At 37.6% G+C, this 27,143-nt stretch overlaps 8 protein-coding genes and 1 pseudogene across 8 annotated transcripts; 7 read left to right on the forward strand and 2 right to left on the reverse strand.

Moving 5' to 3' along the window:
* The first annotated feature begins 1,583 nt into the window (after window positions 1–1,583).
* LOC106315323 (putative RING-H2 finger protein ATL71) lies at window positions 1,584–2,201 on the forward strand. The gene has a single exon (XM_013753057.1). It carries the CDS (start codon window positions 1,635–1,637, stop codon window positions 2,199–2,201), a length of 567 nt encoding a protein of 188 aa, XP_013608511.1. The 5' UTR covers window positions 1,584–1,634.
* A 1,238-nt stretch (window positions 2,202–3,439) lies between these two features.
* Window positions 3,440–4,577, forward strand: LOC106316582 (putative phosphatidylglycerol/phosphatidylinositol transfer protein DDB_G0282179). The gene is made up of 4 exons (XM_013754471.1): window positions 3,440–3,581; window positions 3,744–3,845; window positions 3,976–4,136; window positions 4,325–4,577. Exons 1-4 carry the CDS (start codon window positions 3,503–3,505, stop codon window positions 4,430–4,432), a joined length of 450 nt encoding a protein of 149 aa, XP_013609925.1. The 5' UTR covers window positions 3,440–3,502; the 3' UTR covers window positions 4,433–4,577.
* Window positions 4,578–5,084: 507 nt separating this feature from the next.
* On the forward strand, window positions 5,085–6,074 carry LOC106318168 (uncharacterized protein At3g28850-like). The gene has a single exon (XM_013756039.1). It carries the CDS (start codon window positions 5,341–5,343, stop codon window positions 6,061–6,063), a length of 723 nt encoding a protein of 240 aa, XP_013611493.1. The 5' UTR covers window positions 5,085–5,340; the 3' UTR covers window positions 6,064–6,074.
* LOC106318167 (ubiquitin-activating enzyme E1 2) lies at window positions 6,065–10,302 on the reverse strand. Its single transcript, XM_013756038.1, has 7 exons — window positions 10,199–10,302; window positions 9,745–10,073; window positions 9,347–9,564; window positions 8,470–9,264; window positions 7,401–8,269; window positions 6,890–7,322; window positions 6,065–6,826 (listed from the first exon to the last, which is right to left on the reverse strand). The coding sequence occupies exons 2-7, from the start codon at window positions 10,064–10,066 to the stop codon at window positions 6,230–6,232; spliced, it is 3,234 nt and encodes a 1,077-aa protein (XP_013611492.1). The 5' UTR covers window positions 10,067–10,073; window positions 10,199–10,302; the 3' UTR covers window positions 6,065–6,229.
* A 1,341-nt stretch (window positions 10,303–11,643) lies between these two features.
* Window positions 11,644–14,435, forward strand: LOC106319437. Its single transcript, XM_013757762.1, has 9 exons — window positions 11,644–12,214; window positions 12,306–12,412; window positions 12,492–12,600; window positions 12,685–12,724; window positions 12,797–12,886; window positions 12,975–13,074; window positions 13,168–13,307; window positions 13,396–13,498; window positions 13,591–14,435. Exons 1-9 carry the CDS (start codon window positions 12,091–12,093, stop codon window positions 14,239–14,241), a joined length of 1,464 nt encoding a protein of 487 aa, XP_013613216.1. The 5' UTR covers window positions 11,644–12,090; the 3' UTR covers window positions 14,242–14,435.
* Window positions 14,436–15,051: 616 nt separating this feature from the next.
* LOC106316025 (thioredoxin-like protein HCF164, chloroplastic) lies at window positions 15,052–15,897 on the forward strand. The gene is made up of 2 exons (XM_013753886.1): window positions 15,052–15,536; window positions 15,616–15,897. The coding sequence occupies exons 1-2, from the start codon at window positions 15,114–15,116 to the stop codon at window positions 15,766–15,768; spliced, it is 576 nt and encodes a 191-aa protein (XP_013609340.1). The 5' UTR covers window positions 15,052–15,113; the 3' UTR covers window positions 15,769–15,897.
* A 3,581-nt stretch (window positions 15,898–19,478) lies between these two features.
* On the forward strand, window positions 19,479–21,988 carry LOC106316385 (annotated as a pseudogene).
* Window positions 21,989–22,264: 276 nt separating this feature from the next.
* On the forward strand, window positions 22,265–23,862 carry LOC106319012 (iron-sulfur cluster co-chaperone protein HscB, mitochondrial). Its single transcript, XM_013757208.1, has 6 exons — window positions 22,265–22,656; window positions 22,762–22,858; window positions 22,950–23,039; window positions 23,140–23,205; window positions 23,321–23,389; window positions 23,538–23,862. The coding sequence occupies exons 1-6, from the start codon at window positions 22,316–22,318 to the stop codon at window positions 23,673–23,675; spliced, it is 801 nt and encodes a 266-aa protein (XP_013612662.1). The 5' UTR covers window positions 22,265–22,315; the 3' UTR covers window positions 23,676–23,862.
* On the reverse strand, window positions 23,859–27,025 carry LOC106319011 (putative pentatricopeptide repeat-containing protein At5g06400, mitochondrial). The gene has a single exon (XM_013757207.1). It carries the CDS (start codon window positions 26,931–26,933, stop codon window positions 23,907–23,909), a length of 3,027 nt encoding a protein of 1,008 aa, XP_013612661.1. The 5' UTR covers window positions 26,934–27,025; the 3' UTR covers window positions 23,859–23,906.
* Between the last annotated feature and the right edge of the window lie 118 nt (window positions 27,026–27,143).

The following is a 27,143-nucleotide window of genomic DNA, read 5'->3' on the forward strand; positions in this document are numbered from 1 at the left end:
GGAGGCCCATTTATTATGATTTTTTGTTGAATTATTATTTTTTTAAAATTGGGCTCGTAGGCGGTCCTTTCATCCCACTCCCCTCAAGACCGCCCCTGACTAGACTATTTTGGTAGTGTATTAAATATATTGGTTGTTCTAATTATTAAGTTTAATGTTTATGTGTCATCATAATTTACTTGGGTTTACAATTTTCATAATAGGCAAGTTTACTTTAAAAAATTATTTTTGTTAATTATTATATATTGTAAGTCTTCGCTAATTCTCTTTTAGCAAAATACTTTTAATCAAATATAAATATAGTTAGAGAGTAGGTAAAAGTGACATTAATATAAATACTTGTAATCTTAAATACAAATTGATTAACTGAACTAAAAACTTAATTTGGAATGACAAATTATATTTTGTAATTTATAAAAAGAATGATTACACCACTATTAAAAGTGTTATTAAGTTTCCTGCAAACATCTGCTCATTTTTTAAAATCATCATTTTTCAATACCAAGAATTCTGAACTTAAATCACAATATAAAATATTAATTTGGTTTCCGGCATTATCCGATTTTGTAATTTGTATACTCTATTTTTGTATTTCCTGGTTGAATTAACAATGCTTGAGATTTTTCATTTAAATATGCTTTTCCAGCCATTCAGTCTTTAACATGTTGAAATTTTCGTTGGTGCAATATTGCACTTAGAATCTTGTGAAAGCCGTAGCTAATTAATTATGTGCCTCTCTAGGAATTTAACACACATCAGCACAAGCTTGAATAAATGCTAAAACATTACAATGAAAACTAGTATGTCTTGTTAAACCATTTTTAACGATCTGATTGAGACTAAATCCACAACTGTTGTTAAAGAAGTTTTGAACGGTTTGATTATCTTAATTCAATTGTATTTTGGTGACCTTTATGGTTTTCAATAAAAGAATTTAAACAATGAAAAAAAAAGTAAATAGTTAAATATTTAAAAAGCAGTGAGAATAAGCAGACAAGACGTTTACGTACGTCATCTGATCATCTCATTCAAGCACTCAACATGCCACGACTCGATATTTAGTTAATAAGCCCTATGCCATTTTCCTATAGTCTGAACAAAAGTCTAGTACGACAAATCCAACATATTTTGATCAAATCCATCATCGTACATTAAGATTGGCTAAAACCATGACTCCAGTTTTCTACTGATTCGAGGGATTATCTACACTTTGGCCCTTTTTATGCCGGTTATATAAAAAGGTCAAATAAATCATTACAAGAAACGTAGAAGTAAAGTTGAGATCATATTTTACATCTTTACATCTTTCATCAAGTTTTTTTTAAACAAGAAAACAAATCATTTTTTGTAAATAAGGGGAAAACTAATCAATGCTGACATTAAGTATTCAAATGTTTGATCAACGTCTAACAACGTTTTTATACATGACATACGCCACTAGAACATTATATGATATCATATGCAAATCCACCCTACCCAAGAAAACCTAATCGTATATAAATCCACCCTAGCCACAGAAAATCTATATATGACACAACTCAAATCTAAACGTTGACTCTCGAAATTTCATCACCATGATGACCAAAAACAAACGTTCACTCCTTTTCTCTTCAGATCAGTTTTTTACTTATCCAATGGATGCCACGGCCGTGCCACCTGACTCTGACCTGTGGCTACCGGCCACGGATAGTATGGGATTCGCTCAGGGGCTCGTTGTCGCCATTGGTATACTTCTTCTAATTACCACAATCACCATCACTTCTTATTGTTTAACTCGAAGCCATATCTTCGCATCTTCCCCGAGGACAATAAGACGCCGGCAAAGACAGACCAATGCAACTTCAGGAAATGGCGATGAACGGTTTCACTTCGACGGCGATGATCAAAACGACACCGTGGTGATCGAAGTCTTAGGGCTAGACGATGAGGTTATCAAGAGCTTCCCTAAGTTTCCTTACGAAGAGGCTCGTGTGGGTTATAGCTTGCAAAAGGATGCCACTGCGACGTCGTGTTGTTCTATATGTCTCGCGGATTACAAGAAGACAGATATGATTAGGGTTTTGCCGGATTGTAACCATTTGTTCCACGACAAGGGCGTTGACCCTTGGCTCATGATTCATCCTACCTGTCCAGTTTGCCGTACGTCTCCATTGCCGTCTCCGGCGAAGACACCAGTCGCCGACGCTGTTATCGGTCGATAGATCTTTGACTTTGTGTCTTTTCTTTATTTATATTACATTTCAACTTTTGTTGACATTCTTAGAGTACACTATTACCTTCAAGTTGTAAAGTTTCACGGGTGTTATTTGGTTCCTTATACAAATAAAATTTAATGGTATATTCTTGAGACAACATGAACAGTTTAATGAGATTATAATATTTTATTTATATTATTTTTTTGTAACTGTATATTTATTTATATTTGATATAGCAATTATATTTCTTTAGTAAACCCTTTGCTAAAATAAAAGATTATATTCTTTCAACCGAAGGAAGAAAATTAATTATATTGATACATGACGCAACAAATAAAATAATACAATAATGCACTTATACAGTTTGTAAATGAATTAGTCTCTAATTATTACAAATAGATGTCTATTTTTAACAAATAGTTTTATTTATATTGAAACTTAACGTATGTGATTTCATGGTTCTTAATTCATCAGTATAATTTCATGAACATATACATTATTCTTGTTATCTAGACTATACATTATTATTGCTATCTACAAAGTGACGAGGTTTTAGTGAATCTGTATACCACAATCCATGTTAGATCTTGCCAACATGAAAAAATAATTGTATTCAAATTTTATTCTCCTTACATAAATATCTTTAAGAAGGTGTTATTGGTTTATATATTTTGATTGATTTAGAAATTCATATAATATTTATAAATCCAAGTAAAATATGCAAATCCGAAGGTTTTTCCTCAGATTTGAGTCTTTGTATTTTTAACTAAAAAATCCAAACAAATCCATTCAAATCTATTATAAAATCAAATATATTAGTAAATCCGTACGATTGAATAACACTTGATTAATTTGATACAAAATTTATGAATCATTAAACCAATAACACATGGTTTTAATACAGATTTGAAAATCATAGAACTAATAATATTAAATTTAGTTCAGATTTTCAAATCCATTAAAATAGAATAACCAATAACCCCTACTTAGAAAATAAGGAAGAATAGGCTAAAACTAAAATAAATAAAAATAAATAAGAAGGTATGCAGTCAAAGTTGGTTAATCCTGATGGTTCGTTACGACGGATAATCAGGTGCAATCATTCATATCAAATAACTTCTCTAAACGAAATCTAGCCGTCCGTTTTACTTTAAAGGAAAGAATGACCTAGCTAAACGAACGGTCACGATGACGCCTACATTCCATGAGAATATAAAAGAGAAGAAGTAAAGTTACTCTGCTCCGCTCCTGGTTTAACCTCCTTTGGGCTTTTGATCATCGATCACCCCTCCGAGATTCCATCAACGATGTCGAGAATCGCGATTCTTCCTCTTCTCCTCGTCTTCTCAACGATTGTTCGAGCCACCACCGAAGTCCAATACTGTGGTACCTTTGACACTCTTCCTTTGTGACGGCTCTTGTTGTTAAAGTTCGATACTTTTTCGCTTTTCACTCGTAATTGATCGTTTCGTAGTGTTAAAGTTTCGATTTTTATTTTGTTCTGGGGAGCTCTCTGCCTTGATAGTGTGATGTATTTGTTAATTGCAGAGGAGAACGCAGAGTATGAAGTGAAAGTGAAAGAGGTTAATATATCTCCTAACCCTATAGCTCAAGGCGAGCCAGCTACCTTTACCATCTCTGCCACCACAGGTTACTTCTTTTTTTACTTTACATTACTGTTCGTAACTCTTTTACTTTTTTTTTTATTTGATTACCAATGATAGAAAGATGATGATAATGAATGTGTTAAGTTATGATATGTGTTTTTCTTTTAATAAAGGGCGTGGGATTACGGGTGGGAAGTTGGTGATTGAAGTTGCATACTTTGGATGGCACATTCACTCCGAGACGCATGACCTTTGCTCTGAGACAACTTGTCCTGTTGAAACCGGAGACTTCTTGGTTGCACATTCTCAAGTTCTTCCTGGTTACACTCCTCCTGTAAGTTCCATTCGCTTTTTGTTTATTGGTTCTTGCTACCTAATCTTGAAGCATCTCTTATTGGATGTCTTAGGCTTAGTTTGGTATTTGACCAATGCATAGAGACATTGAATGACTAGTTTGGATGTGCATATTAAATCAGGAAAAGATTGACAGATTCTCTACTCTTTTTTATTTTATCTTTATAGGGTTCATACTCGCTGCAAATGAAGATGCTGGACGCGCAAAAGAAGGAGCTAACTTGCATCAAATTCTCGATAGACATTGGATCCGTACCATCTGTGGCCGACATGTAGAGCAGCAATTCACTTTATTTGCCACTGTATAAATAGTTTCTTAGATTTGGGTTTTCTTTTATAGCTTCTTCATCAGTTATGATGTTACTAGACCCTGGATTGCATAATCTTCATCATAGATATATAAAATACATGCTTAGGTGTTTCTTTTTTTGCTGCTTCAATCAAACAACATATCACCAGGTCTCATGGGCACTAGTCAAATGCTTGAAACGGTTTATGATTGACGATGTCTTCTTAACCACCACCATCATGTTATTGTTAAGTAAACTGAAGCATATTGTAATGTGAAATGTAATTAGAGAGAAGCATATATGATGATTAAATTAGTTAATTTTGACTAATTCGAATTTTGCTTTAGCTAAAGCTGAGCTACTTTACCAAAATCTGAGACATCATTGCACGTTTACGGAAATTGTAAAAGACAAGACAGGCATGATGATCATTCTTACCGAACCCAAAAAGAAGGAATATAAACTTCTACAAATCAATCTACCACTCTTACCAGACAGATTTGTAATTTAATTTTTTTTCTTAAAGCTCTATAACATCTTTTTGTTTGGGTAAAAAATCATGACTAATGAGTGTTGTTGTTTGTTTGCCTCTGTGATTGAGGTGTGAGTTTTATCATCTTACATTATTGTAGCAGTGACTCATCAAAACAACTTTTTTTTTGTTATGTTTCTGAATAAAAACCCATCAAGAAAGACTTTTGAAAGCTAACCCCAGAAAGTAGCTTTTAAAACCTTTTTTTCAACCCCACAAGCTAACCAAAGAAGAAACCTGAAAACGAAAAACCCATTACGTTTTGTTTTCACCCTCGTGCCCCGATCTTATCTTTGTTTTGATCTTGATTCTTGAATTTGGTTTTTCCCAGCAAAAGATTCAGTTTTTTTTTTTAAATAGCAATGAAGGGAATGAAGGAGAGATTGGCGAAGAAGATCAAACTCATCACCATTGTTTCTACTTTGAAGCAAGGCCTAGCTCATCACAAGAGTAAAATTGACCGGACAATCCATCATATCAGAGACGAGATAGTTGCTGAATCTGGTCAACGCAAAGGTTGTGTTACACCAACGCTACCAGAGCTGGAGTATGTGGATGTGTCAGAACAAGAACACGATGTTGAAGAAGAAGAAAGAGAGATACTTTCGGAATTTGAAGAGAATTGCCCACCAGGAGGTGAAGATTCTGTCGTGTTCTACGCCACGGGACTGCGAGGAGTTAGAAAAACTTTCGAAGCCTGTAGAAGAGTGAGATTCTTGTTGGAGAATCACATGGTGAAGTATAAGGAAAGAGATGTTTCGGTTGATTCGGAGTATAGAGACGAGATGTGGAGGTTGCTTGGTAGGAAAGTCACCTCTCCGAGGCTGTTTATTAGAGGTAGGTACATTGGAGGAGCTGATGAAGTTGTGGCGTTGAACGAGAACGGGAAGCTCAAGAAGCTTCTACACGGGATCTCACGTGTTCATTCGCGTTGTGAGTGTTGTCTGAACGAAAGGTTTTTGATATGTTCTAGTTGCTACGGAAGCTCGAGATTGATTGCAGACTATGAAGAGACAAGTAATATGTGGACGAGATGCAGAGAATGCAACGAGAAAGGGCTTGTTAGATGTCCTCTTTGTACTTGAATGTTGCTGTAATAACTACTTTTTTGTCTATGTTTTGTATTCGGTTCCTGTAGAATAATAAGTTGCAAACACTGACTCATGTTATATTGTTCGCATATTCAAACAAGACACCAACAAAACTCTGTTCTGTAGTATAAAGACTTTTGGGAGATGTTAAAGATTCTGATCAGGCGTAGTAGACTGATACCAGAGGGATGTCAACGTCATTGTCGTTGTCATCCTCACAAGCCACCACAACATCCAAGTGACGTCTGTAAGCAGGCAGTTCAACTTTAGCAACGTCTCTTGCAAGATCCACCACTCTCTTGTCCATCCTCTCTTTGTGCCTTGGGAACATACTGTTGTACAGCAGACAGCTTCCGACCGATATGCTGTACGCGTTTAGCCCTTTCTCTTTTAGCCATTTTAGCAGCTCCTTTAGAGTTGGGTTTCCTTTGATGACCCATCGGTCCCAAACAGTCCAGCTTTGGTCTTGGTGCTTCACTACTTTGGGTGGAACCGGCTCAGCTATGGAGAAGAGTGGAAGCGCTAAGTTAGCGAAAGTGTTTCTGTAGTCTTCCACTTTGTGTGCACCGTCTAACACCTTGTACAGCTCCAGGCAAACGAAACCCGTTGCCATGGCCGTTGATGTTGCGATGGCAGGTATGATTCTTCCGGCGATGAACTTGGCTTTAAGCTTGTCTACCTCCGGAACGCTGTAGTTCCTTGCTCTCATGTTGGCTAGCCCAGCGATCATATCCATGTGGTAGTTGGTGTCGTCATCCTGCAAACATCATAATGTTAGAAACAGACTTTGATAAGAGTTGGGATACAAATTACGATTCACCTTTTCAAACTGGATTGGCTTCATCCTGAAGTCTGGCTGCAAGCTAAGTCTGCACCGCTCTAGCTTTGCGATTAGTTCATCGATAATTGCTGCATCATCGACTGAAGCTGTAGACAGAGTTGTAGCCTTCTCATCTGTCACAATCTTTGCGTCTTCCCTAGGCTCAAAGTTGGGGACTATCACTCTTTCCACAGCCTCGGCTAGTCCGGTTGGGGTTTTAGCCCACTCAGGAGTAGGGATTCCGAATGTCTCTGCACGCAAGATAGCAGCAGCCATGACAAAATTGGTATGGCTGAGGTCTGTTGAGGTGAACTTAAGCGGCCGAGGGAATCTCTTTGGGGCGGACCAGAATGGAGCTCCGGTACTGGTGTTAGCATCCTCAGGAAATGTGAAAATCAGCTGCTTCACACGGTTGACGAAGTAATCTTCAAACCTGTAAGCAAAAAACATGTGTTAAAAGAAGTGAAAGAGTATACAATCACGCTGAAGGGTTCACAACATCAGGGAATACCTCAGACGAGCCCAAGTTATACAATCCTGGAAGGAATTGCACTTCTCTTTCTCGAGGCACTCAACAACACGTCCCAAAGTATCCCTAGCTTGAGCATCGCCAGCACTCCTCATCGCTTTCATGTATTCATCAGGATTTGAGAGGTACGCATTAACTTCTGCTGGTGTTTTCTCAAGCAGGCCCTCGAATTCAGAGCGAGCCCATGTTAAGCAATGGTCAATGTTGTGAGGAAACGAGTGCACCGTGCACATCGGAGCCTGTTTCTCTGGCGGGTCTCTCGAAGCACCATAGTTCTCAGTGAGATGAGGGATAACCATCTGTGTGTTGCACTTAGCACCTAGAGTTCCTGACTCGAGGAGAGGCTTCTGGAAATACACACACCTTGAATCGACATAAAGCCTTGCAGTGACATTGTCCAGTGCGTTGACAACAACTGTCAGATTCTCCCAGAAGCTGTCGTCAAAGACATTCTCAGTCTCTGGTCCAACACGATTTTGCAGAGCATCAATTTTGAGACGAGAATTTATCCCCGCTGCTGCTGTTGCGGCAACTGTAGATTTAGCCTGTCCTATGTTCCAGTCTCGGAACAGAAACTGGCGACTCAGGTTGCTCTTCTCGATTACATCATCATCGGTGACAGTTAGCTTCCCTTGAACGCCACATGACACACCCATCAAAGCCAAGTTCTTTAAGAACTCACATCCAAGAGCACCAGCCCCTACAACAAAAACTGTGGCATCCTCGAGTTTCTTCTGAAGTGTAGACCCAAATACAGAGATCTGTGCATCGTAACGGCTATTTTGTGGTCTAAACTCTGATGCATCAAGGGGTTCCTTGGGGAGCGACTCCAGCGAATCGAAGTAGAAGAACTGTACAAGGTAATGCAAACTCATTACAAAATTACAAATAACAAAATAAATACTACCAAGGGGACATGAGACTTTTATTTAGTCCTGTTAGAGTAGATGCCAGTATAAATTGAAGAATAGCATTGCTCAACAAGTGGAAATATCACACATGATGAGTGAACAGATGTACATCCTGAAAATTCAAACATATAAGAATTTACCTGAAAGATAGGATGGAACTTCCCAGAGCATGCCTTGACGACCTCCTGTCCAACAATGCCACCAAACACTGCAGCCATGGGATTCAGAACAGCCCTGGATCCAAAAGCCAAATGCCGCAATAGTTTAGAGTTGACATCTTCCAACCTTGCATCACCCAAACTCTCATTAATCTCAATTGCAATTTCCACCAGTTTCTGAGCATCTTCTTCCGAGCCAGCAAACGGGAACCGGTCTGCTTGAGACGAAAACCTATCAAGCGCCTGGAATGCTAAGTGAAGAAGAGGTGGCCGGTCAAACTTCGAAAAGTCACTAAGAAGAAATTCGCCTGGATCTCTAATTGCTTCTCTGAGCGGCTTAAAGTTCAGCACCTTTGGTTGTTTAACCTGAGTCACAATCCCACCCTTCACATACGTCCCACAGCTGGTGGTATCTTCCTCAATGACAAACGAATACGGCTTGACATTTTTAACCTTCCTTGGTTTTCCATCGTTTAACTCCGCCATCCCCTCAACTTCAGAGAAAACCACAAGATCTCCGTCCTGAAACTCGAGCCTCTCATCATCCACACACGAAACAAAAGCAAGATTTTCATTGCTAACGGAAGCGATGATGCCAGAGTGCGGTTCCTCTCCATCAACATCAAGAACAGTAAACTGAGGTCCAAAATCACAAAACAACGACCCGAACAGGCCCCTAACGTCAGCCTTGATGAACGCAATAGGAGGCTGATGGCTATGACAGTAATCATCAAACTCTGTCGCTTTCTCAAAAGATGCATCCACAAATACCACGGCCTGCAACAAAGAAAACAAACTAAACATTATGTACATTGTAAATTGCATCTATGAATCATAATAGTCTGAAGAGTTTGGATACCTGGAAACCAGAAAGCTGCTCTTTGGTTAACTCCCCAGTCAAAGCCGAGACAGCCACGGCATTGTTGAGTTCTTGCAGCTTGTGAACAGAAGCAAGAGCTCTATTCTTGCCAACGTCCTCCTCGGTGAAAACAAAGTTGCTAGACAAGTCCCATAGCTCAACCACGCTTTCATCGTGAAGCGTCACTGACTTCACACCAGCTAGAATAATATTCTTGGCTAAAAACATGATAACAAACTCATCATCACAAATAAGTAAATAAATAACATAGTGATTGATATGAATCAACATTAATGTGCACAAAATCAACAATACGTTTTAGAGACTCTTAAAATGTGACATGCAAGATGTGATTTAACAGCTAAATGAGAATTTAAAAAAAAAAAAAAAGCGGTTACCAATCTCAACACCAAGGCCCTGGATCCCTGAGATGAGAACGTTGGAAGCGAAAAGCCTCCTCATAGTCTCGCGTCCGTACACGGCGAGCTGCCTGCTGTGCAGATCTTCGTCGATCTCGTGATTGTTGGAGCTGTTACCAACCGCATCCACGCTCATCGGCGCCGCCGCGTCGCCGCCACCGGTGCTGTTGAGCTCGATGTTGGAGATCGAGGTGAGAATCGGCGAACCGTCGGCTGCGGACTCGGTGTGATCGATCCGTCGCTTCTTCCGCGGCGACGAAGCGGATGCGAGAGTGGTCTCCCTTGCAACGAATGGTTCCATAGAGTAACTGAAAAATATATATATAGTGAATAAATAAATAAATCATGATGAGAGGTTCCTTATAGCTAAAATCGATGAACGAATCTGGAGAAGAAACGAGAATCGGAGCAGAAGGAGAGGAAGAAACGGTACCGTTCGTGCGTTCGGATGAAGAAGAAGAATATCGGAGGCGATAAGCGGCGAATGTCTTGAGAGTAGAGAGAGAGGGTAGGCTTGGTGCTTTGTAGGTTGTGTAGAAGCGGCGGTATATGGCAAAATGGGAGAGGGCTGATGGGCTTAGCAACAGTGTGCAGTGTGAGCCTGTGTGGGTAAACCTATACGTCTATGTTTAGTATCTTCTCGTCATCTGGTTTTTAATGGTTTGGTAAGTATGCACTGAACCAAACCAGTTCTAATTTAATTTTTCAAATTATGTTCGATTTCGCTGTTTAAGATTTCAAGTTTGGAAAATGATAATCAAATCAAGTAGTTATTGAGAATAGCTGTTGAATGTTTCAATGCGTGACGTACTTTCTAACACATATAGAGGTTAATAGACGGTTTCGAAGAAGTATTCATAATAACTCTACAAAGTAGAGTGAAATCTTGTCACTGTATGTGGAAATGTACCTCATGAACAGAACATTAACTCACCCATTTTAGCATTAGAAAGTTTGGTGTGAGCACGTGTTTTTGGCGATTGGTAGTGGGATGCTCTCCATAACTCCTCAATTATCAGCTTTCCAATTAACACAATCTAACACGTTATGTTGATAATATCAACACTGTTTATTTTTTCTCAACTGTGATCAGTTCATTGTTAAGATTATTGGTACAAGGTCAGAAAACCAATAGTTTCTTCTTCGTTTTAGTCCTGATCTAAACAAAGAAGTTACAAAAAAAAAAAAGATTATTGGTACACACTCAAATCTTTCGTCCAATGCGTGATCTTTCACCTAATTTAGGTTTAGCCAAATGTTTATGATTTTCCAACTGAAATAAGACAAATTTTGCTTTAGGCATTAAAATATAATGGGCAGGACCATGGCCTCCTTTGATGGGCCAAAATTCCAGATGACTGATGGCACTTACGTTCAGACAAGAGCCCATTGAGGTTGGATGTTCATCAGATTCCGTACCTTTTCTCTTTATCACTTTGTTTGATGTTTGCTATGAGCATCAACAGTCGCATAACAAAAAGTGGTCAGTCTGGGATCGAACATTCGTCATGCGTGTAAATATGTAGGGAATCACAAACTTCAATGTATAGTTCAGCCACCCGTACGAGCATTCAATGCATTTGAAGTTTTGAACATACTAAACTGGTTAGTTACAAAAAAAAAAACATACTACTAAAGTGGTTATGTGATATGATTGGTGGTTAATACTATATTTAAAGTTGACAAAAAAGAGAATTAATTACTCAGGAGAGAGATGCCAAATTTAAGCAAAAAAGAGGACCCCCTAAAATGTTGGTTTTCAGCTGGCATCGTCATCATAATCATCTCCTGGGTATGGGCTATTTTTGTCCTCTGCATATACTACTAGCTATATTAAAAAAAAAAAATGAAAGAGAGAAGAAGGAGAAGAAGGTAGATAGATAGATGTGATTAAAGAGGCAGACAACTTCCCACCTATCTTCTTCACACTCGTTTTGACACCGACGCTTATCTGTTTTCATAATAAAAACCTATTATTATCAGTCTCTTCTTCTTCTTCTTCTTATGTCCTAATCTCGACATTAATCTTCTGTCATTTACGCACCGTCTCATCCCTTTGTTGGTAACTCCGAGACTATTCTTGGAAATGGACCACTTTTGAATTTTCTCCATACAATTAGAAACGTCTCACCTTCTTCATCCCTCTTGTCGGTCACGTTTTGGTGCTAATCCTTTTCTTCTTACCCTTTCTCTCTTTTCTTTTATTCCAAAAATTGTGATCGGATCATAAAAACATTTCAAGAAATTAAGTTTTTCTTCTGGTGGGTTTATGCTATTTATAGCTGATTTAATTGTGAATTAATCTTTGGTTCCAAGCTTGAGATTATGCAGAAGAAACGAGAGATCTGTGAGTACAGAGACAAGCTAGACAAAACCTTGTCTTCTCCTGATCTCACCAATGACCAGACTCTCAAATCTCTTCTCAGAAAACAGCTTTACTCCTCCCAAGGTTCTGTTCTGTTATATTTTTTATTGTGCTTTTACTGTTACATCAATACACTCTGAGATTTTGTTTCATGTTGTTGTGGTCATTTTTGTAGAGTGTAATGAGAATATATTGGATAGAAGAACAGCTGATGTATCAAAGCTACTTACCAAGCTTAGGAGTGTTTCCATGACCGATCATCATGGAAACAGTGATTGGAAAGTATGTTTTTTTCTTGTTCACATATTTATACCAGTCAGCTTGGATTGAAAAAAAAAAAATAAGTGTGTATTTTTAACAGCTGAAACATGATCTTGAAGATTGCCGTGTCATGTACCGTGAAGGTCTCGATGGGAGTCCTTTTCACACTATGCTCGTTGAAGGTTACATGGATGCCCCTATTGAAGAATGTAAGTTATTTTTCCTTTTTATTAGAATACAAAATCAAAGTTTTAGAAAATATTTCTGCATCTAATGTTTCATTGGATTTACAGGTTTGTGCGTTTCATGGGAATCAACCCTATACAAGAAATGGTTAGTGAGTGTCTCAAGATTTTGGATTGTGAACATGTCTTGTATTTATTCAGTTATATATATGTTTTCTAGGTGGCCACAGTTTGCGTTTCCACCATTTAAGATCATACAAAGCACATGCTTGCAAAAGGTTCGGATCGGTGAACAAGTATGCTTCATAAGGTTTGTTTCAACTGAAAAAAAAAACCTCATTATTTCATGTTTATTGTTTTTTGTAACCTTTGTAATCTTACATTTTGTGGGAAGAAAGGATGAAGGTGCCATGGCCATTAGCAGAAAGAGAGCTTATTGTTCACTATTTCTTATTTGAATACTTTAAAGATGGCTTGGTCGTCATCCTTCTCAACACGGTAAAAAAAATCAACAACCTTCTTGTGTGTGTTTTCCATCTTTCTGAAACTTTTTGGCATGATCTGAAAACGATTTTGGTTGCAACCTTTTAGATATCTGATTTAAATAGCATTGGAGTTTCATCTAAGGAGATCAACGAGGACGTTATGTCAGTAACACCTGGTGCAGTGAGGATTGATGTCGTGGGAGGATTTGTTTTACAAAAGGTTACTCCAGAGAGGAGTTACTTCAGGTTGGTGATCATGACTCATTGTAGTACTAGTGTAACATGTTACTTGTTCTTTTGGTTTATGAAGCTGCTTATGTCTGAATAATTGTAGGACGATAGGGGATATGGATATAAAGGTGGACTTTGTCCCTCCCTCTCTTATGAATTTTGTGTCTAGGCAGCTCATTGGTAATGGTTTCAGATTATATAAAAAGGTAAGAAAACCTGAGTTTTTGGTTTCATTGTTTTAATGTTTTTGTGCAGTTTTGATTGTGTGATAAACGTTTACTGACGTGAATGTAAACAGTCAGTTGCTTCGGTGGCTAAATTTGATGAAGATTACAGCAGAGCTTTAGCTGATCCGTTGTACACTAAGATACGTCAAGCTCTGTATTCAACTGATAAGGCAAGTGAGGAAGAACCAAAGCTGGAAGCCAATGAAGTGAATGGCGATAAGGAACATGATAATGATGAAGATGTTGGTGAAATTGAACATGTACACTGTAGAAAAACCGTTCCTGAGATTGAGGAGGAAAGTATTTCTTCAGAGGAGGGGAATATAAATGGGAAGACCAATGGCGACATCGGAAGACGGTTTTGCATAAGCCCAGAGGTTAAACAAGCTTTAGGGACTCTAGATAGAGTGATATACATGGTTAGAACAAATACAACTCCTGTTCAAGAAGCTGAGGAGTTGTCGCCAGACAGAGCAGAGGATGACCACAAAAAGCAAGTAAGTCTGTTAGAACATTTTGAAAATGTTCCTCAAAAATCAGAGAGGCAAGATTTTTCAACCCCAACGGTCATACAAGAGACGAGCGGTTTTAGTCAAGAAGACAAGAGAGAGAAGGTGACAGGAGAAGAAGAGAGTGGGATCTTAGAAAAAGGTGGTAAGAACAAGAGCTTGGGGAGGAGAAAACGTAAGACGCGCTGCTTGGCTTTCAGGTCCTGGCTCTGAAGGAAGCTCAAGTTCCTATTGTTCTGCTTCTGCGAAGAGTGTGCGGCAACATACGAGTTGATAAGGATTTGGATTGTGCTTACTTGAAAATCTAATCTTAGATGCATGATCCATGCAAAAGTTTGTGGATTCTTTTTTGTAAACTTGTTTCTCAGGAGGAAAAGATTATATACGCATTTTTCTTTTAACACCAACATATTATTTGATTAAAGACCATACTGAAAGAGCTATTACATCGATAATTTTACAACCGAAAATTCAAACTATTATCATAGTTTTTTATGAACCAGTTACAATCTACTACTACATTTGGAAACACCTGTAAACCAGTAGATCACCCAGCAAGGTTGATTGACAAAATGATCATGAACCGGATTACCTCCCTTGGTTACTCTCAAGATGCGCATGTGGTTTGAATCAAGGTCTATTTAATGCTGATGTTGCATTTTTTTGTTTTTCATTCTTTAAAACTATAAACAAATAGGATTATACGTATATTCTTTTGCATGATCAATAAATTTCAAAACAAAAAAAAAAAAATATTTAACAATTTTAGTTACAGTGTTAAAGTTCATAATCTTTTTTCTACTAATTTATATAGTTGTTTAAAAATTGTTGTTTCTTGAGATTTGAAAGTCAGATTATTTTAGTATACAAGTAAATTGGCACTTTTTGCTATTTTCCTTTTAATCAAAAGACCAGAAAATGAGAGATAAACCGATTCTTTGAGATATCGTTTGGTTTGGTTTGGTTAAACCAAAACCGAAAAGAAAAATCCCTAATTAATAATTCCTTCCACCGTCGCAGAATTGCATTCTTCTTCTAACAAGTTCCCGGCGAGCCAAACTTCTTCTCCGCCGCAACGGCACTTGATGGAATCGAAGATTACGACCGCCTCTACTCCTCCAAACCCTTTCCTCTGCTTGAAATGGCCATGGGACTCTCCAAACAGGCAACCAAAATCTCCAAGCGTCTGCGAGTTTCAATCCCCCTGGCTTTTCAGATCTATGCAAAGCCTCGGTTCAATCGCTCTCACCTCCTTCAACTCATTCGGGCTCGATCTAAAACCCCCAAAGAAGAAGCCTTTAAGCGCTTCCGAGCAGGGAGAAGCAGAGCAGAGAGCCTTCGCGGCTGCGTTGGCCAGCGAGAAAGACGCGACCGTGCTCGAGTTTTACTCGCCGAAGTGCAGGCTCTGCAACTCTCTGCTCAGCTTCGTCTTGGAGGTTGAGAAAAGGAACTCGAATTGGCTTAGTGTTACCATGGCTGATGCGGAGAACGAGAAGTGGTTTCCCGAGGTAATGAAAAAAGATGGGATCTTCGTGTGCGTAAACGCAAATACGTAACTGAAGATTTTGTGTCTCTTTTGAAATGCAGCTTCTTCATTATGACATAAAGTATGTTCCTTGCTTTGTTTTGCTGGACAAAAACGGACAAGCTTTGGCCAAGACGGGTGTTCCTAGTAGCCGTGCTCATGTTATTGCCGGTATCTCTCATCTTCTTAAGATGAAGCGCCCACCTAACGTCTGAGACCATGGTTGTGGATGGTTTGTTTCTGGTGTACCAAATATCATTTACTAATGTTGTGGAAGGTTACGGTGATAATAGATGTTTTTATTGTATAGATGCCAATCTCTATTACTCACTGTTGGTTCTTTCTGTTGTCTTGGCTCACTTTGAATGAGAAGTAGTAGTATTTGTGACTGAGATATTACAGGTTTTTGAGGATCGAGTTAGTCGTTATGTTTCCAAGGACAAAGTGAATCCTAAGTAGCTATATTCTTTCTAAACCACATTTGGTTAATTTGTAACAATGGGGGATTGTATTGACTACTTTAGGGCATTACAGTTACTTAAACCTCAAGAATATTCTATAAGCTTGTCTTTTCTTTACTATCCATCATTAGTCTTCCAGAACATAAAAGGTAGTCCCTCCGTTTCAATATACTTCATGTTTTAAAGAAGTTTTGTTGTTTCATAATAGATGAAGTTTGCACAAATTTATGTAACTTAAACTTTATCAAAAACGTTGTAACCAATTGGATTTTTCCTATTTTTATTTATAATTAAATAAACTAATTTTATATTGTAATTTAGCAATGCTTTTGATGAAAAAATAGTTTTTTGTAATATTTGTGCATTGGAGTAAAACATAGAGTAATAAGAAACAGAGGGAGTATCATCTTCGAAACTCGCTAGATTTTTCTTAACTTGATCGATAGGTTCTTTTGACAATAGAAGCAGCTTCTTCGATGTTCACTTTGACCACTAGGGGAACCTTTATCATCATATTTGTGTTAGCAGGTGAGATATTTTTATATTCGTAAGAGATCTCTTGTTGATACTCCATTTATTAATAATATACGGCAAGAAGACAATGGGACAAGTAAAAAAGAAGGCATATTGTACAACGATATTTATTCTACTGACGTAATATGTTTCTTTTAATGAAGTAGTAGAGTTTAAATCTGCGCACTTCCGCGGATATATTTTTTATTTTTAAATTCAATTTAAATGTAAAGTAAGTTATGTACGTCTGATAATTTTTTAATGTTTTCTATATAAAATTATTTTTGATATTTTTATATTCGGTGAAAAATATTTTGATGAAATTATAATATTCATATGTTTTTAATGTGTGTTCGGTATTATGTACGTTCATTAGATTTTTGTTTTTTTTTATCTGGAAATATAGTCACTGTTCGATTATTTACAATGGTTATTTATGAAATTTGTTTTGATCTAGAAAATTGTGTCGTTCTCGATTTTCATGTCAAAGCCTATGTTAGCATATTTAAAAAAAAAACTAAAATTGTAACATCACACTAAGAAGTTTAGTTTTAACATTTGTTTCAGATGTATTATTAATAATTTATTGGAATTTTTCGTTTTTAAATTTTGCATTCTTGTAATGTGTATGTTTGACTTAATTAATACTTTATAATACTAAATTTTGTGAATAATTTTTATGTAATATATGAATTTTCAGATTTCTGTTTTTACTATTACAACAATAAAAGATAAATCGTATCTAAAAATATGGACACATAATAAGTTAAAAAAATTAAATTTCACATTCTGGTAAACAAAATATTTGAATGTATTTAATGTTAGATATCCAAATTTATTTGTAGATATCCAAATTTATTTGTATGTATATCTATACTATTAACTAAAAGATTTTATTTGTTGACTTGAGGATGCTAAAGAATATTTCGTTACCAGGCTTAGAATATCTTTGCACGTAATAGTTACTATGATGCCAAAGAATATTTTTTCTCCCAATAATTTTTTTTTACTTAATTTTAATGAAAGGATAGCTTTCACAACAAATTTTCAGCCGTTAAAATATTGGATGTACAGTTCAGAAAAAAATATTGGATGTTACCAAAATATTAATGGATGTTAAATACATAGTATCAAAGCATGTTTGAAATTTAAAGCACATCTCGTGGTTGTTATGATATAGTATATAAACTATAATTTGAATATATTAGTTTGAAGTGGATTACCAATATATATTAATATTTTGTTTTGGTTTGTAATAGATGGATTGAAAAAATAAACCAAGTAAACCGAAGTTGAAATTGAAGAGAGGTTGTCATCTACATTACTGAGAAAACGAAAAGCTCGAATAAGCTCGTGACAGAGGGAAAATAACTAAACTCCAAATCGCCCGAGATCAATCTCAATATTATGATGATTCAATTTGAGATAGAATATTTATAAGTTTCAAGCGAGACCTAAAAACATAATCCCTTTAAACTTAGGCTTATGTTTGATGAAATCAATGAAAATATTCTTAGTTACTGTGGTTAATGTTTGATGAAATCAACCATGAATGATGATTAGTGTATATAAAGAGAAGTAGTTGCTCTGGTTTGTAGTTTATTAGAACAGAAAGGTCGTTCGTATGCAAAGATTAGTCAATGGACGTGAGGACCATTTGATGTTCTTGTTTAATTTATTAAGATGGATATAAATTCTTTTACTATGTTACGTTAGTAAATGAAATGGTTGGTTAAAGAAATGATTTTTTAATAATTATTGAAATGGACTTAGTATGATTCGTTTATAGTAGATAAAAAATATAATGTTAAATTAATAGATTAAATAAATGTAACTAACTTGAAATGATCCATAAATTAAGTAATATACTAACAAACTTGAAACAGTCCAAAACTTAAATGAGAAATTTTATGGTAGATAAATTTAGGACTATATTTTAATAGATTATAGATTTTCAACAAATTTTCAAGAAAATTTATCTTTCGTGGATGATTCAACAAAGACCATCAGTGACAAAAGAAGAAGAATGTTTTTAGTTGGAGTATACAATCTAATCTCGTTACCATCCAAAAGTTCATTTAAATTATTAAAAGAGAATCATTACAACATTTATCTATGATATGTTTTATCACTATAATACTTTTTAAAGTATTTAGAAATATATAATTATATTGGTCCTTTAAACATATATTATATACTTCTCATTAAACTAACCATAAAATTAATTAACAATATACAATTATTATTTATTCTTAAAGCTACATAATTACCAAAAACAAATCAATTTACATATCTTCCATTATATTTAATGTTATATATTAAAATAAATTAAACAATCATGTTAATCATTTAATAAAAATTTAGAATTTTTCGTATATGTTATATTTTGAATTTTTAAAAACGGTTATAACAAAATCTGTTAAAAGTCTCACATTGGAAATTTATGATCTATAGTTTAAAATTTTTGTTATAATATAATACAAATGATCAAAAAATTATATAAGTAAAAAATTTAACAGATATTCATACTAATAAATACTTAGGGCTTATGAAATGATATAATTTTAATTGAACGGAAAATTAATATTCAACAATTAGTAGAATATACATTTCATTCCACGCATATGCGCAGATAATCACCTAATATACATATAAAAGTGAGTAAGTGATGTGTAAATTAATATAAATTCATAGATTTTAAAAGTTGTTTTATTTTTATTTTTATTATTTCCAAAACGACAGTATGTTGTGCGTTTAGGAAGGAAACTTGGTCCCCAATTAATAGTTGACCGACCCTGAGATCCTCCTCTGTGTGTGTGTGTATAAATACTATATGTCTTGGTCAAATAATAAGATCATAAAACATAAACACAACATTCGAAAACCCCCTAGTCATCATCGGGTTTAAGTAACTGGAAGAAAAGCGTCGGTCGATCTTTTAGCTCGTAACGATGGAGGACCACTCTGATCTGCCTTCGAGATCCATGGACGTTGCAGCAACTGCTCTACCCCTCGACGACGAAGAGTATGTGTATGAGGATGCGCGCAGCGAGTGCAGTGAAGTGGAAGACGCCGAACAAGTGAGTTCCTTTTGACTTCTTTTTCATATATATATGAATCTTAGGGTGTGACAATTGTTTATTTTTTTATTTTTTATTTTTTTTGCAGAAATACTTTGAAAACAGATTGAAGGATCTTGATAACGGAGATCAGGACAGTTACCCACACAAGTTTTCTGTGTCGATTTCTGTCTCTGAGTTCATTGCCAAGTATAAAAGTCTATTCAACGGCGACCATGTTGAAGACGACCAAGTTTCTGTAGCCGGTATAATTTTTTTAGCAAAAGTTTCATTCATTTAAAAGGAGTTAGTAGTAATATATTTATTTATTATGTTCAATCTTTTATTTATTTTTTTAATTATATTAGGACGGATAATGAGCAAGAGATCTTCATCTTCCAAGCTTTCATTCTATGATTTGAATGATAGTTGTTTAAAGGTCCAAGTCATGGCTGATTTAAGGAAGTCTGAACTAGACAAAGCCGAGTTTGCAAAGCTCCATGCCTTTGCTAAGCGTGGTGATATCGTCGGTGTCACTGGTTCTCCAGGAAAAACTAAGAGAGGAGAGTTGAGTATCTTCCCACGATCTTTTACCGTGCTGTCTCCTTGCCTCCACATGTTGCCGAGTCCTGCTAACAACAAGAAGCAAGAAATTTGGTCTCCAGGACACCTAAGACATCCAGAAAGATATCTTCTTAAAGATCAGGAAACTCGTTTTCGCCAGCGGTATCTTGATCTGATGATGAACAATCATGAGATCCCACAGTTATTCAAGACCGTTGATAACATCAACAAATACATTAGAAGATTCCTCTCCCTTCTTGATTTCGTAGAGGTAACATTGTTTGTTATTATTCTCCATCCTTTTTTTTTTTTTTTTTTTTTGTTTCCTCATTTTGTTAAATTTTTCTTTAGGTTTCGACTCCAATGCTCCACACGATACCCGGTGGAGCAGCTGCGCGTCCCTTCGTGACGCACCACAACGATCTTGACATGAAGCTCTACATGCGTATCTCTCCCGAGCTCCACCTCAAGCAGCTTGTTATCGGCGGTATGGACCGTGTTTTCGAGATTGGGAAGCAGTTTAGGAACGAGAGCATCGACATGACGCACAACCCCGAGTTCACCACTTGCGAGTTCTACATGGCTTACGCGGACTACAATGACTTGATGAAGATGACCGAAGATTTGCTGAGTGGGATGGTCAAGGAGCTAACGGGTGGTTACAGAGTCAAGTACCATGTTAAGGGATATGATAAGGATCCGATAGTAATCGACTTCACTCCTCCATACAGGTATGGTAGCATAGCTCTATCTTATGTGAAGTTGAAAACATAATCTAATGTTATCTTTTTTTGAAATTTCTCTAGGAGGATTGATATGATTGGAGAGTTGGAGAAGGTGGCTGAACTCAGCATACCAAAGGATTTGGCTAGTGAGGAAGCTAACAAGTATCTCATTGATGCATGCGGGAGGTTTGGTGTCAAGTGCGCAGCTCCTATGACAACTGCTCTGCTCGTTTGTTGGATAAAGTAAGTTTCCTTTTTAATAAGAGTTTTTGAAGGTATATGATTTGGTTCATGCTTATTTAGTTTTAAATGTTTTGAAACTGTGCAGCTTGTTGGACACTTTCTGGAAGGGACATGTGTTAACCCTACTTTTATAATGAACCACCCGGAGATAATGAGTCCATTGGCAAAGTCGCACAGATCCATCAAGGGGTTGACTGAACGGTTTGAGTTGTTCATTAACCAACACGAAGTAAGCTTTTTTATATATATAACGTTTTTTTCATCAGGTCAAACATTATAGATACTCTATGCTAAAAACTGTTTTTATTTTGTTTGAGTGCAGCTTTGCAATGCATACACGGAGTTGAATGACCCTGTGGAACAGCGTCAGCGTTTTGCTGACCAGCTCAAGGTATATTAATTGCAATACTGATCTAGCCTCTCTCTGTATGTTAGTATCATTGGTTTGAAACATTGAGATGATTTTTTTTTCAGGATCGACAAAGTGGAGACGATGAAGCGATGGCTATGGATGAGACCTTTTGCACAGCTCTGGAGTATGGATTGCCTCCTACAGGTGGGTGGGGAATTGGAATAGACCGGCTCGCTATGCTGCTAACCGACTCCCAGAACATTAAGGTCCCCTCTCTTTTTTTTACTCATCTTAATTAATCAACACTAGTAAAAATACTACACTGGAATAGTGTTGTCTTGTCTTGCCTTACACTCATGTTCTGAAATGTTGTTGTCGCAGGAAGTTATTACCTTCCCACTAATGAAGCCTCAGGCTCAGGATGCAGCTCCAGAAGCGGAGGATGACAAGCTTTAAAGGAGTGCCATTGTTTCTTGAAATAAAGATAGTTTTTCTGATTTTTTCTGCTTTTCTTGTAATTAAACCAAAATAATAATAATAATAATAATAGTTTGTATTTTAAATAATAAGTTTTTGCATTGAACTCATCTGAAAGGGTTATGTATTCACCAAATCCACTGCTTTATACTTTGATGTAATTATCAACAAAGTCTATCCGAAACAGAAACCAAAACTGTTAATTCATAACCAAAGCTTTACTCCATTTAGTGCTGGTCCAAAGCCTATTAATATTCAAACCGGTACACCTAAACCGGTTTGGTTCGACTAGAGCAAGTATATCTAACTGGTTTACGACGATCTCTCGAGAGAGAACCCTGACCTTCTCTCTCCCTTTCTCGTCACCAATGAACAGAGCAAGGAAGCTGGTGGCCTCAATCTCCACCCTTTCAACAAGACGAAGAACCTATTCTCCTTCTTCTTCTACTTTCCGTACGATTTCGATAATAAACTCACAAACCCACCACTCGAGTCGCCGCGAATCATTTCAACCTTCTTCTTCAGCTAAACCCTTGTGCCTCCGATTTTCCGGGAGAGAGTTTTCCTCGGGATCTTCCGACACGACAAGCTCCTCCGTGTGCTGGAACTGTGGCTCCTCGTCCGAAAAAGCTGCCTTTTTGTTCTGTGACTCGTGCCGCAGCATTCAACCCATCGATGATTCCGTCGATTACTTTCAGATATTTGACCTGTAAGTAAACATTTACCGACATAAAGGTTTAAACTTTGAGTTGGATTCTATTGCTAATCGTGCGAAAGATGAGACCTTTGAATTGGGTTTGGTTTTTTTTATTAGGGAGAAGAAGTATGAGTTAGATGCTGGAAGCCTTGAAGGCAAGTACAAAGACTGGCAAAAGAAGCTTCATCCTGACTTAGTTCACAACAAGTCTCAGGTCCCTTCACGACGTTTACTTTCTTCTTCTCGTATTTATTTTCTTGCAATTGCCTCTCTCTCTTTTGAATATGAAATTGTTTGTTAAACAGAAAGAAAGAGATTACGCAGCGGACCAGTCTGCGAAGGTGACTGAAGCGTACCGGACGTTAACCAAGCGGCTCTCGAGAGCGATGTATATCGTAAGCTCTTCACTTACAAGTTACAATGCTGTTGTTGATAATTGGTTTGGAGAAATATAGATAGATTATTTTGAGTCTGATTAACAGATTTGTTTTGTAGATGAAGCTGAATGGTAAAAATGTCAATGAAGAAGAAACAATAACAGATCCAACCTTGTTAATGGAGGTAAATAGATCTACTCTCATAAAATATTAGTTCTCAGTAATGATCTGCAAACACGCTTATCAGTTACAAGTAAAAACACATTTACTTAGTTTTGTTCTATGAAAAATGGTGTCAGATTATGGAACTCAGAGAGACCATATCAGAAGCAAATGATTCAAAAGAGTTGGACCAGATCCGATCTCAGGTACCTTGAACATCCTGGCTTCCTTCAGATGCTTTGGTCTTTCGTTAACTTCTTTAGCTTTTCAAACACCTTAGAATCTGCACAGCTTTGGGCACTGGTTGAATGTACTACACTGATCTACACTAATCACTGTGGTTTTCTTTTCAAGGTACAAGAGAAACTGAAGCAATGGTCTGACTCTTTTGTCGAAGCCTTTGAAAGCCACAGGTTTGATGAAGCTGTAAAATGTATCCAGAGAATGACTTATTACGAGCGAGCTTGTGAAGAGATTGTCAAGAAGCTATGAGGAGGACAGTACTCCTCCCTAAAGATAAAAACCATTTTTTTGTTCGTTTTTAAAAGCAGTACCCTTTGAAAGGAAACACGTCATGATAAAAGTATCTTAGCTTCATGTTACTTATATAGAACTGAAGACTTTGTAATAAGAGCATTCACGGATTCGTTATTAAGAATAACAAAAAATTGCTTTGCTCCGTTTCCATGTAAAAAGAATCTACATTGGAATGTCACAGAGAGGTCATGTAGATACCTTTCGCTGTGCTAGTAAAGCAGACTTTTTCTGTAAAACAATCCTGGCAAGGTCTTGCTTCCCTTCTCTGTTCAACCCATACAAAACTGTTCGGAAATTGACAGTACTCGGAGCAATACCCTTATCAATCATCTCAGACACAAGTCTCAGTGCATCTTCAGATTCACCCGCTTGGCACAAACAGTTTATGAACTTACTGTACGTTTTAAAATCCGGCGAAGCTCCCTTCTCCTTCATATCATTGAATACTCTCCAAGCCTCTTTCGCTTTCCCCACGCTCATGTACCCGCATATCATTGCCGTATACGTAACAACCGTAGGCTCACACCTTTCTTCTTCCATCTCCTTACACGTCTCTAGTACCTTGTCTATCTGATTCTCCTTGAAGAAGTGAACAATCAGAGATGTGTAGACATGGACGCCAGGTTTTATTCCTGCTTCCTTCATGGAGTTCACTTTGTCCATTGCTCCTTGTAACCGTCCCTTTTGCAATAGACCATGAACAATGCTTCCGTAAGTAAACTGGTCTAGTAATGATCTATCTCCTTTAAAGCTGGCTAGCTCTGACTGACCTTCCTCTTGCTTTCCGATTCGACAGAGAGCTCTTATGTAAATGGAGTAAGCCACAGGGACTGAGAAACCTATCTTGCTTAGAGAATCCAAACAATGTTTCGCCTCCTTTGTGTTACCAACTTCACATAAGCATCCCAAGTAGTCTTGGACTAGTTCTTTATCTGGAACAAAACCAGAACGAATCATCTCCCGGAATGTTCTGACGGCTTCTTCGACATTTCTGCCTTTCTTCTCGCAAAGAACTGTGATCAAACACTTGAAGGTCGAAGGCTTTGGAGACAGACTAGTATCTTTCATCTCCTTGAACGTTCTGATCGCAATGTCGGTTAGACCGGTTCTACCGTACTGCATTATCATGATCCCCCATGTGTCTTGTGTTATCACGCATCCTTGTCTTCTCATCTCGTAGAACAGGTTTCTCATCTGCTTGAAATCTTTCCCACTCCCTGCTACTTTGATGCTCATGTTGTACGCCTCGGAAGTGTGTTTGTAACCGTTTCTCTTCCCCACCCATGAGAAGAAACGTAAAACAGCGTTACCATGTATCTTGCCGTTACGGAGAACCTCAACTACTAGCTCTGGTGTGAACTTGACAGTCGATTTCTCTAGAGATTCTTGTGTTCTCTCCCAGTCTCTGGAGGAGGATGATAAGATGCGGCAAATCTCTTGCACATCCATTATGTCAACAGCAGATGAAGCTGCTGGAAGATCTGACTGTTGCACTACTTGCGGAAGATCAAGCTCCTCTTCTTGCCTTAGTTCTTGATGGAATTTGCATTTCTTCTGAAGTTCTTTGATATGTTCAATCTTCTCCTTTTCGTCATGTTTCTCCATGCAAGAGATAACCCAAGCAAACATATCATCCCTCACAGCTATCTTAGAGGCGTGCATCTGATTAAGTAGCTTTATAATCTCATCATACTTTGCTGACTTGCATAGCTCCTTCACAAAGATGGAATAAGCTTTCCACGTCGGTTTGATGCTGCTAAACACCTTCCACGCCTCTTCTACTCGGTTCTGGCCCAAGTAACCAGCAACCACGGCTGTGATAGCGACGCTATCAGGCTCAATCCCATCATCTACCATCTCTTTAAACAGCTCGTAGCCCTTTTCAAACTCCTTCTCCTTGAATAGGTGTTGCATAATCTCAGTGTATGTAGAGACTCTAAGCGAACGCTTTGAAGTTCTCATAGCCTCCAGATGCTCAAGTGCTTTAGAAACATTGTTTTGCCTAAGATACCCGCTGATAACGATCCCGTCGATATTCGAATCATCCATGTTCCTCTTCTTCATTATATCAACAATCTCCAGAGCATCCGCCATCCTACCAGCTCTGCATAGTCCTTTAACCAAAATCTCGAAATACTTAGCGTCAATACACACTTCCTTGCTCTTCAACACCCGAATCAGCTCCAGAGCCTCTCTAATCTTTCCAGAAACACAAAAACTCTTGAGCAGATAACCAAACGCGTCGTGCTCCGAAACTTCGCATATCTTAACCATGTCATCAGCAATAGACTGGACTATATCGACCTCCTCTGACTTCGCTGTGCAGTCCAGTAACATCTTGTACGTTCTCAAACCAAAAGTGATACCTTTCTCAATCATCTCCTTGTAGAACTCAACAGCGAGATCGCCTCTCCCAGCGATGCATAGAGACCTAATCATGATGTTATAAGCCGCAGCGTCGGGTTCGAAGCCGTCTTTCCTCATCTTCTCAAAGACGAGCAGGCCTTTCCCAATCTTTTTCGCTTTACCGTACACGGAGATGAGAATGGTCCATGTCTTGATGTCCTTATCACACGAGTTCCTCTCCATTTCTTTGATCAATTCCTCTACCGTATCGAGATCCCTAGCCTCCCCAGCTATGCTTAGCAAGGTGTTGTAAACTCCTACTGTGTGTGAGAAACCATCCTTTTCTTTCACCCAGTTAAAGAACCTCAGAGCTAGATGAGGAACCTTGAAGCACCTTTTGAGTACTTTCTCCACTATCTCTGGTTCAAAGCTACGACTCAGTTTCTCTAACTTGTCCTCCATGGAAAGCATGATATCGTCATCTGCTCTGATGACGCTCGTAATCTCACGAACAAGAGGACTCACGTCGAACTCTTCAGAAGAAACAACCACACCTTTGTTAGCCTCTTCGGAGAATCCCATTCTGGCATTTTCACGAACACTTTGCGTGCAAGAATCCAATGCTCCATCACTTCCCGACACGGGAAGCCTCGGCTGGTTGGTTTCGTCTGGTTTAACAGCATCTGATCCTAAAATCTCAGTGATCTCGTTAAAAAGTGAGTTGATTGATACAGCTTCTGCTTGGATCTTCGATTGGGTCTCACGGGTTTTGGATTTCGATGACTTTGAGAAAGCAGAGACGAGTACAGAGTTTCCTCGTGTTGGGTCAGTTAAGAAAGACTTTGAGCATCGAAACAAAGCTTTCATTGCTGTTTTTTTTTTTCAATCTGAAGTCAATTCTGACAGCAACTGGGAAGAAAGGGGTGAAAGAAAATTAACGGTCGAAATCGAGCGGTTAGATTATCGTTAACAAATTGCTTCGTGCATTTACGTTTACGGTGAGAAGAAAAATACAATTTACATTTACGTTCGAGAAAAAGAAAAAAAAAAAAAAAAAAAAAAAAAAAAAAAAAAGCG

Source organism: Brassica oleracea, chromosome C9, assembly GCF_000695525.1.
Source record: "Brassica oleracea var. oleracea cultivar TO1000 chromosome C9, BOL, whole genome shotgun sequence".
Taxonomy (NCBI): Eukaryota; Viridiplantae; Streptophyta; class Magnoliopsida; order Brassicales; family Brassicaceae; genus Brassica; species Brassica oleracea.